General features: G+C 41.3%; 1 protein-coding gene across 1 annotated transcript; it reads left to right on the forward strand.

Moving 5' to 3' along the window:
- Window positions 1-1,969: 1,969 nt before the first annotated feature.
- On the forward strand, window positions 1,970-11,691 carry LOC139366652 (zinc finger protein ZIC 4-like). Its single transcript, XM_071104328.1, has 2 exons — window positions 1,970-3,137; window positions 11,028-11,691. Exons 1-2 carry the CDS (start codon window positions 1,979-1,981, stop codon window positions 11,462-11,464), a joined length of 1,596 nt encoding a protein of 531 aa, XP_070960429.1. The 5' UTR covers window positions 1,970-1,978; the 3' UTR covers window positions 11,465-11,691.
- The last annotated feature ends 1,070 nt before the right edge of the window (window positions 11,692-12,761 follow it).

Below are 12,761 nucleotides of genomic sequence, written 5' to 3' on the forward strand. Positions count from 1 at the left end.
TGTCAAAATAAATGACGGCTTTACTGCCTCTGAACCTACCCATGGCTCTCTGAGACAACAGCCCAATGATTGACTACTGTGGGCACGTTATAATCCGACCAAATGTTAAACACATTCTACATGCTATATTTGACATGGATCTAATGGCAACGGTTTGACCTCCTTTTGGGTCAATTCACAGAACAATTCCTATTTGTCTCCGACTGTTTGATTAAGATAAAAGGGCCCAATGTAGATTGAGGTAAGAATATATATTTAAGTATATGTCGATTAATATGCATGCGTTTACCAAATGTTCAAGTTGAATGAAAAAAAAAAACATATTCAAGGCCTTAGCTAGGAGGACCCATGACAACAGTTTTATAGGCTAGAATTAGGTTACAACAATAAATAGTCCCCTTAATATAGACGCGAACCGCAAAATAAAGTTGATCAAAAAATGTTAATGATATCATATCGCAGCTCAATGTCTTCATTATGTAGTTGATTATATTAGGCCGAACATAATGACGACACACTATAGCATCACAAACAGTAGAGATGAGCGGAATGTTTTTAAAATATATATATTTTCTATAACGTATGCAGCAGCTTCAGGTGCTCCAATACGCGTTGGTTTCTGAATCAATGTCTTAATAAAAGAGGAGAAGAAAAAACGTTATTAACAATTAAATCTCATCGTCTAACATAAGTCCAAAGACAAAATAAAGGCAAAATATGTTTTGTGATTTATGGTATTGTCTAGCGGTGTTGGTTTGATAGCAGGGAATCATCAACAAGATTAACTTTTATGTTTTCGACAACGTTTTCCTTCAACAGCAGACATCCCTTTCCCTCTCAGGGGTATCATTCTAAAGTATAAACTCATATTTTAGCAAGTTTTATTTTGGTTTAAATCTCTACCGCTCTTGTGCCGTTCTGTGCCGTTCATCCCGTGCCCCTGATCCGCTTCAGTTCTGGGTCTCAATCCGACAGGGCTCGTGAGCGAAATTACCCCGGATCATAACAACAGGTCGGTTCCATTACTTTTTCCCGGGACAATGGACGGCGTCGTCTCTATTCACTAATACACAGAAACCGATCCCGCGAAGAGGAGGAGGACGAAGCGCAACGAGCGACAAGGGGTGGTGGTGCGGTGCGGACGAACAAGCGAGCGCCTGGGAAAAGGTGTAAAAAATGTTTCTTTATCTTACCGGATCATTTTGGGCCATTGAGTGAACTCCGAACCGCGTAAAAACTCCGAACCGCGGAAAATTGCTTTTGAGAAAAGGACTAGTCTAGTCTATGTTCGAAAAGATATCCGGTACTTTGATGCACACATTTTCCGACTCTGCATACATTTTATGAATTTCAATGACATATTTTCGTAAAATATGTACCGAAATGAAGATATCTCTCTATTGATTATCAGCTATAACCTTAGAGGCTCTACTGCATTATTTTCATGTGTACTGTAGGCTAGGTGTTATTTAGGCTACATTGGGTAAATTGCACTTCCATAACTCTTAGTCACTCAGTAGTAAAATATGACAGTTATAGTTTTGGTGTAACGGTTTAACTTTTGGAGATTAGTTTAAAGTACAATAACCTTTGCATAACAACTACATTTTTTTTATTTTTTTGCCTGAGGCTCTGCGCAGGCGCTCTGCCTGCTTGCTGTCGCTAAAACATTTTTGTTCACATTGGAGACTTGTCACAAGTGACGTCAATCACGGGGCTCTGACCAATTAGAAGTCGGGGTGATTGTTTAGCTCCACGGGCTGCAGCGCCTACCATGAATCTCTATTCACTATCAAAGCGTCCTGCTGCTGCCGGCCAACCGAATGGGATTCCATGCAGCCACTGAGATAGAATCACAACTTTTCAACTTTTTTAATATATGTTTTAGTTTGTTTTTCTATATTTTTAATTGCAATTAAAATATATTTGTCATCATTGTTATTTTGCCTGCTGTCAAGTTATTCTAGAATTAGGAGTAATGAACATGAATGCTTTGGGAAGCCCTATGATGGACCCTACGATTTACAAACGGAACACGGCGCTGAGATTAGTTGACTTGGTAGGGGCGCACCACCATCACCATCATCACCACCATACCCCTCAGAGCGTGACAGGCTTCCCGGGGTTCAGCAGCCATCCACACTCAATGGCTCACTCGCACCCTGGGGAGATTACTGCGAAACCCCGCCTGGGGCCGAGTCCATTTGGGCCAGAACACATGGGGCACTCCGCGGCCCTCAAAATCAGCCCAGCCCATCATTACCCACACCACCATCACCACCACAATCATCATATGGCAGGCCACAGTGAAGTGGTCTCCAGTCAAACGGGAGCTTTTGGCCCGGTGCAGGCGGCGACCGTCCCTTATTCCATGTCCCACACGGCCCAGGCGTTATCCGCAGCAGCAGGTAGGGATTTCCTCATTCGGAGAGATCTGACAGCTCAAGCCATGCCGGTACTGACCGACCAGAGCCCCGGTTCAACCTCTCATCACGGAATGTTTGTCTCAACAACAGGTAGCTATCCGGGACACTACGGTCATCACCCTGATGCTGGTAGCCATGCCCTCTTCTCCGGACTCCACCATGAGCAGTCATCTAGCGGAGCACCAGGTGGCCAAGCCATGAATGGACAAATAAGGTTAGGAATACCTAGCGAAATGTACGTTAGGTCTGATCACTTGAGTCAAGTGGCGAGCTCCAGGGCTGATCCGTTCTCCGCCTCGACATTACATGGCTACGGCGGTCTGAACCATCTGAACATGAACCTCGGCGCTCAGCATCACGGAGCCGGTGCATTCTTCCGCTACATGAGGCAGCCAATAAAGCAAGAACTCATCTGCAAGTGGCATGAACCGGAACTGTCACCGAAGAAACTCTGCTCAAAAACTTACAGCACGATGCACGAGCTGGTAACTCATGTGACGGTGGAGCATGTCGGTGGCCCGGAGATGGCAAACCATATCTGCTTCTGGGAAGAGTGTCCCAGAGAAGGAAAGCCATTTAAAGCCAAGTACAAACTGGTAAATCATATCAGAGTGCACACCGGAGAGAAACCATTCCCATGTCCCTTCCCCGGCTGTGGAAAAGTATTTGCTCGATCGGAAAACCTGAAGATCCACAAGAGGACTCACACAGGTCAGTGACTTTATTTCCGTTTCAGAGACATCGGTAAAGGTTACATCCTCCTCCAGCATTGAGGAAGGTTACGATTTGAATTTATGGTTTGAACCCCATTCAACACTAGAGCTCGGTTCACATTTCTATTTGAAATTGCATATAAATTAAATGTAGTTATTTTGAGAATATATGCTGTACAGCAGCCGCAGCGTAAAACAAAAAGGGAAACAAATATTATTTAAAATGTCATTGAACCAATTGCCAAATCCCTGAAAGCAGTATTTATTTCATAATTATTTCGATATATATATATATATATATATATATATATATATATATATATATATAAATGTTTGTTTTATTATTTCTAAATGTGATATTTGGATCATGGCATTTCAAATAAACAATTTTTAAGCTACCAAAACGTTGGCATGACACTGAGCCTGATTAGCCTAAACATTAGGCAATAGTGTATTGTTGGACAAACACATTTCCGATGTGTTTGTTGTGAATTGCTTCAGTGGGCCAGCGCTCTACAGAGATAATGCTAGGGGGATTATGGTAAAGCAATTCTCTCTCCCTCAGCGGTTTGATGTGTGCCAAAACATGCCGTCCGAAGAGAGACTATGGCCCACACGGTCTGTCCAACTGTTGCGTTGCCTGCAGCAGGGTCAAGTCTAGATGTTACACAGTTCATGGCAAATTGACGACGAAAGTTGAAAATGTTTTTGCATTTTTAGCTAACCCTCTTCCTAACATTAACTTCGAATTATCCTAATCTGCTTTGTACATGTTCCTAACCTGCTACGAAAAGGCATAAACTGTACTCTCAAAACCACGCTGCAGCAGGCACATGGAACCAAGCATATCAGATAGAACGATGTTACTTACTTTTATGAAGTGTTGTGTATCGCCCTATGAAGTACTAGAAGCCTACTGGTTTCAGAATGCAGTTGGGAGTAAGTTAGCCTTGGAGCGGAAATAAATTCAGATTTTGTAATGGACTTTTTTTTGTTTGTTTTTCTAGTGGAGACCCTTTCTGCTTCCACCGCCGTGAATAACCCCTGGATGTGTCTTTTAATACTGTGATTTGTCAACGAGACTCTCTGTATAATGTTTAGTCTTCTGTTGAGACTAGAACTGAATGGTCACGTAGAATAATGCTACTAATAATTTAAGCTATATGGCTCGGATAGTAAAGCATGGCGCATGCGCTGCCAAGGTTTTGGGTTCGATTCCCCGGCCAACCATATGCAAAATGTATGCAAGCATGACTCAGTCAGTGTGGATAAAAGCATCTGCTAAATGGAATTGAGGATTATTATTAATATTATTATATAAGTCAGGCAAGCTAAGAAAACATAACAACATAGGTTGATGTCATATTTCATTTGTATGCTATTTAATGGTTATGATTCACATCTTATTAGTATTATTATTAGTAGTAGTAGTAGTTGTAGTAGTATTAGTAGTATTATTGTAAAATATTAAATATTCACATTTTGTATGAAATTGTATGATTATTGTGGGGTGGATTGTAGTAATAGCAGTAGTAGCAGCAACAGTAGTAGTAGTAGCAGTAGTAGTAGAAGTAGTAGTAGTAGTAGTAGTAGTAGTAGTAGTAGTAGTAGTCATCATATTAGTAGTAGTAGTAGCAGTAGTAGTAGTAGTAAATCAAATCAAATCAAATCAAATTTTATTTGTCACATACACATGGTTAGCAGATGTTAATGCGAGTGTAGCGAAATGCTTGTGCTTCAAGTTCCGACAATGCAGTAATAACCAACAAGTAATCTAACTAACAATTCCAATTCCAAGTAGTAGTAGTAGTCATCATATTAGTAGTAATAGTAGCAGTAGCAGTAGTGGTAGTAGTAGTAGTAGTGGTAGTAGTAGTAGTAGTAGTAGTAGTAGTAGAAGTAGTAGTAGTAGTAGTAGTAGTAGTAGTAGTAGTAGTAGTAGTAGTAGTAGTAGTAGTAGTCATCATATTAGTAGTAGTAGTAGCAGTAGTAGTAGCAGTAGGGGTATTAGTAGCAGTAGCAGTAGTATTAGTAGTAGTAGTAGTAGCAGTAGTAGTAGCATTAGTAGTATTAGTAGCATTAGTAGTATTAGTAGTAGCAGTATTATTAGTAGTAGCAGTAGTAGTAGCATTAGTAGTATTAGTAGTAGCAGTATTATTAGTAGTAGCAGTAGTAGTAGCATTAGTAGTATTAGTAGTAGCAGTATTATTAGTAGTAGCAGTAGCGGTAGCAGTAGTGGAAGTAGTAGTAGTAGTATATACAAAGCAGTAATACACTATAAAACACACAATATGAAATCATGGCAAAGTTGTCATGTTCATAAACATTTATTTGTATTAATGTATTTATATTGGAAACCCCTCTGCTTGTATTATTAGTCAGAGAAGGGTTGTTGCTAAGGAAAGGGTTCTATTATTACTTAGGAAAAGGTTGTTGCTAAGGAAAGTGTTGTAGTATTGCTCGGGGAATGTTTGTTGCTAAGGAAAGGGTTCTATTATTACTTAGGGAAAGGTTGTTGCTAAGGAAAGTGTTGTAGTATTGCTCAGAGCAGGGTTGTTGCTAAGGAAAGGGTTCTATTATTACTAAGGGAAAGGCTGTTGCTAAGGAAAGTGTTGTAGTATTGCTCAGAGCAGGGTTGTTGCTAAGGAAAGGGTTCTATTATTACTAAGGGAAAGGTTGTTGCTAAGGAAAGTGTTGTAGTATTGCTCAGAGCAGGGTTGTTGTTAAGGAAAGGGTTATATTATTACTTAGGGAAAGGTTGTTGCTAAGGAACGTGTTGTAGTATTGCTCAGAGCAGGGTTGTTGCTAAGGAAAGTGTTGTAGTATTGCTCAGAGCAGGGTTGTTGCTAAGGAAAGGGTTCTAATATTACTAAGGGAAAGGTTGTTGCTAAGGAAAGTGTTGTAGTATTGCTCAGAGCAGGGTTGTTGCTATGGAAAGGGTTGTAGTGTTGCTCAGAGCAGGGTTGTAGTTTTGCTCGGGAAGGGTTGTTGCTAAGGAAAGGGTTCTATTATTACTTAGGGAAAGGTTGTTGCTAAAGAAAGTGTTGTAGTATTGCTCAGAGCAGGGTTGTTGCTAAGGAAAGGGTTGTAGTATTGCTCAGAGCAGGGTTGTTGCTAAGGAAAGGGATCTATTACTACTAAGGGAAAGGTTGTTGCTAAGGAAAGTGTTGTAGTATTGCTCAGGGAAAAGTTGTTGCTAAGGAAAGGGTTGTAGTATTACTTAGGGAAAGGTTGTTGCTAAGGAAAGTGTTGTAGTATTAGTCAGAGAAGGGTTGTTGCTAAGGAATGGGTTATATTATTACTTAGGGAAAGGTTGTTGCTAAGGAAAGTGTTGTAGTATTGCTCAGATCAGGGTTGTAGTACCCTCAGCAAGAAGTCGATAAACAGCCAGGGCATCAGGAGAGGAGGAGCCATATAGCAGTGTAACAGCCAGGGCAGCAGGAGAAGAGGAGGAGCCATATAGCAGTGTAACAGGCAGGGCCGCAGGAGAGGAGGAGCCATATAGCAGTGTAACAGGCAGGGCAGCAGGAGAGGAGGAGCCATATAGCAGTGTAACAGGCAGGGCAGCAGGAGAGGAGGAGCCATATAGCAGTGTAACAGGCAGGGCAGCAGGAGAGGAGGAGGAGCCATATAGCAGTGTAACAGGCAGGGCAGCAGGAGAGGAGGAGGAGCCATATAGCAGTGTAACAGCCAGGGCAGCAGGAGAGGAGGAGCCATATAGCAGTGTAACAGCCAGGGCAGCAGGAGAGGAGGAGGAGCCATATAGCAGTGTAACAACCAGGGCAGCAGGAGAGGAGGAGAAGCCATATAGCAGTGTAAGAGGCAGGGCAATCACACTGACCCGCTTATCCAGCATGCCTACACTATTACTTGATGGACACGTGTAATGTAGCTTAGTGCCATTGTAGTTTCATTCCACTAGAAATCCACCCAAATGAAAAGCCTTCCTTAGGGCCTTGATGAGTCAGAACTGCACATAATATGACTCTGATTCCTTTATGACTCGGATTCCTTTATGGTGAATATGACTCTGATTCCTTTACGGTGAATATGACTCGGATTCCTTTATGGTGAATATGACTCTGATTCCTTTATGGTGAATATGACTCTGATTCCTTTATGGTGAATATGACTCAGATTCCTTTATGGTGAATATGACTCAGATTCCTTTATGGTGAATATGACTCTGATTCCTTTATGGTGAATATGACTCAGATTCCTTTATGGTGAATATGACTCTGATTCCTTTATGGTGAATATGACTCTGATTCCTTTATGGTGAATATGACTCTGATTCCTTTATGGTGAATATGACTCTGATTCCTTTATGGTGAATATGACTCTGATTCCTTTATGGTGAATATGACTCTGATTCCTTTATGGTGAATATGACTCGGATTCCTTTATGGTGAATATGACTCTGATTCCTTTATGGTGAATATGACTCTGATTCCTTTATGGTGAATATGACTCTGATTCCTTTATGGTGAATGTGACTCTGATTCCTTTATGGTGAATATGACTCTGATTCCTTTATGGTGAATATGACTCTGATTCCTTTATGGTGAATATGACTCTGATTCCTTAAAGGTGAATATGACTCTGATTCCTTTACGGTGAATATGACTCAGATTCCTTTATGGTGAATATGACTCTGATTCCTTTATGGTGAATATGACTCTGATTCCTTTATGGTGAATATGACTCAGATTCCTTTATGGTGAATATGACTCTGATTCCTTTATGGTGAATATGACTCTGATTCCTTTATGGTGAATATGACTCTGATTCCTTTATGGTGAATATGACTCTGATTCCTTTAATGTGAATGAACAATTTGCCTCTGCTGCCTCTTTCCTTCCTCCACATGTATTATTCATATCGTTTGCTCACATTACTTAAGTAGAAATCTGTTAAATGATTTGTGCGTGTGTTGATTCCCAAGGGCCTCTGGTCCAGGGTATCATGTTTAAAACCTACCCGGATCTGTGGTTATGACTGGGCTTCCCCTGGGGTGTGTTCCCGAGACATGCTCTTGTACTACACTAATGTCCCTGATTTGCTCTCTCAGCCCAACAGCTGAAGGTCAAATTGATATTCAACGTGCATGTGTAATTAGACTGAGCAATTATATATTCTCTGTAGCTAAGAGCCTAGCTGCCTGACAACGCCGCCTTGCATCGGAGAGAGATCCGCATAGGATGATTTCAGAGTAATTAATTCAACCATTATGGTTTTGCCAGGTTATGCTGTACAGGCTACATAGAAGCTAGACATTACAGGCCAATCAAGCTGTAGCTCTGTGGAGAGTAAAATGCTGTATTTCATTACACAGTAAATGCTTTGGTATCGTTATTTAGGAAGGTGTAATTTACAATACACGCACTGTAATATAAATTACAACTATTGTATCAAAGCAAGTATTGTGTAATGACATACAGTAAAATATCGTAGAATTGACTGCATTATGCTATAATAAAAAGTAATCGGAATTGAATGAATGAACAAAATCTGTCGAGAGCAAGGGTTTGTATTACACAGTATTTTACTGTAATTTACAAGGGATTGGTGTACACAGGTTGGTTGCTAGGCAAAGCATTCACACCTTACAGTATATTAATGAATATTTGGTATTTTAATATCACATACACTTCTAGAGGCCTTAACAAAGGCATCCAAACTGGCAGCGACTACAGGGCAAAACAGACCAGAAGGACAAGGCAACAGACCAGGACGACAGGGCAACACAGGTCAGGGCAACACAGACCAGGACGACAGGGCAACAGACCAGGACGACAGGGCAACACAGGTCAGGGCAACACAGGTCAGGGCAACACAGACACAAAAGGCCAAGGAAAGTGATAACCCATTTATGTTTGAAAGACTTGTTGTCGCTCCAATCTGTCCCCAATAAATATTTAAACTTACTGGGATATTGTAACCACATAGGAATTCAATTGATACGAAGTTCTCACTCACGGCTACAACATATGCAGCCTGTTATAAGACACGCCTGAAAATATGTTAATGACGAAGAAACAGCATCAGCATGAATTCACTAGTGGTGAAAAGATTTTCGGGGCTTTCATTCTGCGGGGTGGAATTACAGTAGGCCTACCATCCCGAAATACAGCGATTTTCCCACAATGCACCAACATTTACAATAAGCTCCAGAAACACTTCTGTTTTGTTTTACTGTTGATTATATATGACAGTTTTCCATTACTTTGCAATATAAACAAGTACATGTCAAGTATGTTAATAACTACAGGTAGAGGACAGCTTGTGTCTTAACCTACAGGGACCTACATTCTCAACAAAACCATAACCAAGCCACTAAAATCCTGCAAATTATCATCCATTATCTTTTTATTCAATGTAACACTTTAAACTATTGCATACAACAGTAGAGCTGTCCTAAAGGAACTCAGCTGGTTCATTGGGCTGTCCTAAATGAACTCAGCTGGTTCATTGGGCTGTCCTAAAGGATCTCAGCTGGTTCAGTGGGCTGTCCTAAATGAACTCAACTGGTTCATTGGGCTGTCCTAAAGGATCTCAGCTGGTTCAGTGGGCTGTCCTAAATGAACTCAGCTGGTTCATTGGGCTGTCCTAAAGGAACTCAGCTGGTTCATTGGGCTGTCCTAAAGGAACTCAGCTGGTTCATTGGGCTGTCATAAAGGATCTCAGCTGGTTCATTGGGCTGTCCTAAAGGATCTCAGCTGGTTCATTGGGCTGTCCTAAAGGATCTCAGCTGGTTCATTTGGGCTGTCCTAAAGGATCTCAGCTGGTTCATTTGGGCTGTCCTAAAGGATCTCAGCTGGTTCATTTGGGCTGTCCTAAAGGATCTCAGCTGGTTCAGTGGGCTGTCCTAAAGGATCTCAGCTGGTTCATTGGGCTGTCCTAAAGGATCTCAGCTGGTTCATTGGGCTGTCCTAAAGGATCTCAGCTGGTTCATTGGGCTGTCCTAAAGGATCTCAGCTGGTTCATTGGGCTGTCCTAAAGGATCTCAGCTGGTTCATTGGGCTGTCCTAAAGGATCTCAGCTGGTTCATTTGGGCTGTCCTAAAGGATCTCAGCTGGTTCATTTGGGCTGTCCTAAAGGATCTCAGCTGGTTCAGTGTGCTGTCCTAAAGGATCTCAGCTGGTTCATTGGGCTGTCCTAAAGGATCTCAGCTGGTTCATTGGGCTGTCCTAAAGGATCTCAGCTGGTTCAGTGGGCTGTCCTAAAGGATCTCAGCTGGTTCATTGGGCTGTCCTAAAGGATCTCAGCTGGTTCATTGGGCTGTCCTAAAGGATCTCAGCTGGTTCATTTGGGCTGTCCTAAAGGATCTCAGCTGGTTCATTTGGGCTGTCCTAAAGGATCTCAGCTGGTTCAGTGGGCTGTCCTAAAGGATCTCAGCTGGTTCATTGGGCTGTCCTAAAGGATCTCAGCTGGTTCATTGGGCTGTCCTAAAGGATCTCAGCTGGTTCATTGGGCTGTCCTAAAGGATCTCAGCTGGTTCATTGGGCTGTCCTAAAGGATCTCAGCTGGTTCATTGGGCTGTCCTAAAGGATCTCAGCTGGTTCATTTGGGCTGTCCTAAAGGATCTCAGCTGGTTCATTTGGGCTGTCCTGAAGGATCTCAGCTGGTTCATTGGGCTGTCCTAAAGGATCTCAGCTGGTTCATTGGGCTGTCCTAAAGGATCTCAGCTGGTTCATTGGGCTGTCCTAAAGGATCTCAGCTGGTTCAGTGGGCTGTCCTAAAGGAACTCAGCTGGTTCATACAATAGGCAATACACTATAAGCCAGTATGGTATTATATGACTTTGCGTCCCCACCAACAATAGAGAAGCGGTTTTAGTTTATGCCTTTGGGTTTTCTGGATCCTAACTTTTGTTCACTTATTTCAGGTGAGAAACCCTTCAAATGTGAGTTTGACGGCTGTGACCGACGTTTCGCCAACAGCAGTGACCGGAAGAAGCACTCCCACGTGCACACCAGCGATAAGCCCTACAACTGCAAAGTGAGAGGCTGTGACAAATCCTACACACACCCCAGCTCGCTCCGAAAACACATGAAAGTCCACTGCAAGTCTCCGCCACCGAGCTCTGGCTACGAGTCATCAACCCCGTCATTGGTGTCCCCATCATTGGACTTAGGCCGAGAGCCAGGGTCTTCGTCGCTCTCGGAACCAGCAGCCTCGTCCCAGCCCGCCAATTTAAGAGAGTGGTACGTCTGTCATAGTTCTGGTGCCAGCGGCACTCAGACACCCCCCAGCCGCTCCTCCAGCCCTGATTCCGAGGATGAGGCCCTCTACAGACACCCAGAGCCAAGGGACGCGTTCTAACCAAAATTGTCCAAGAAAATAATAAAAAATATATCCAAGATATTTTCTAATATGCCCATGGACTCAGAAAATAAACATATCGAGAAGGTCTATTTTCTAAGGCCCAAATCATTCAATGCACTGGCATATCGACAAAATAAGAAACTGCCAAATTGTAGTTTTGAGATCGCTTTCTTATATCCCCATGTGGATGAGTATGAACAAATATTCTGTAAATTTGTTCAAATGTCTCGTGCTTGTTAATTGTATGTTTGTATGTTGTTGTATTATTTTGTAAATCGAGTTTTGAATTCAATATCTTTTTAATTTATTTTTTTGAATCTGACATGAACATTTTTGTATTATCGAACCAAAGTGTTTTCAATATGAAAAATAAGTGAATGTACATTTGTAAAATTGCTAAAATTCAATGTGTTAATAACAGTAATGTTGTAAGCTTTGATCTTTCAGCTATTTTAATTGTTTGCTACTCTTATTTGTATAAATTAAATAATTGAGAAGTTTTGAGTTTCATACAGACATATTTTTTCCTATTGATTGTTTTCAGATAGTCTATTTGATATTACATTCATAAATGTTTGGTCAACTTGGTCATTTTGTGATTTGGTCATTCTTGTCTTTATTTGTTATTGATGCATTTTTATAAAAATGTTGTCCTACCGAGAAAAGACACTCGAAATGTGTTACCAACTGCGTTGTAATTTGTCAGTATTTTGAATAAATCCTGTATGATAAAATTGCTATTTTACTTTTCTGTGTCTTTACTTTTTAACATTGATATTTACAATTATTTATTTAAAGGCATATACTACGAGGGTACAGTTAAAAACGAATACATCACAGGTTCTGTAAAACGCTTTCAGCCTCACGGTTTAGACGACTCGTGCATAACTTTATAACGCAGCAGAGCAGATTATCACCGATCCTTTTTTTTTTTTTTAAAGGAATCGTGAGACAAAATACAGAGAGATTGTTCTATCACTATATTCAACAGCGAGCCTTATTGCCATTGGTGACTTATTATGTCTCATGTACCGTCTATAAGGTAGAGCCCATAAGGAACAAAACATGTTGTACCCGGAGCCCTTCAAACCTAACGGTCAGTAGGAGATTTTTGTTACGTTTGAACGATGTTTTTTTTTTTTGCTGTCGTTTCTACTGCTACAGCTTCTTGCCAACGTGTAGACATTTCAACATTTAAATCCGCATAAAGACACATTGAAAAGATCCCACCTCCTAGGTATTATATTTACAATTCGCTTACTCTAAACTTTCCTCACCCCTGAATAGTGGAAAA

Source organism: Oncorhynchus clarkii, chromosome 15, assembly GCF_045791955.1.
Source record: "Oncorhynchus clarkii lewisi isolate Uvic-CL-2024 chromosome 15, UVic_Ocla_1.0, whole genome shotgun sequence".
NCBI lineage: Eukaryota > Metazoa > Chordata > Actinopteri > Salmoniformes > Salmonidae > Oncorhynchus > Oncorhynchus clarkii.

Bases quoted from the DNA above. Each gene is read 5' to 3' on its own strand.
- LOC139366652 (XM_071104328.1), top strand. From the start codon at position 1,979: ATGAACATGAATGCTTTGGGAAGCCCTATGATGGACCCTACGATTTAC. The intron at 3,138-11,027 runs GTCAGTGACTTT...CACTTATTTCAG, and splicing joins CCACAAGAGGACTCACACAG to GTGAGAAACCCTTCAAATGT.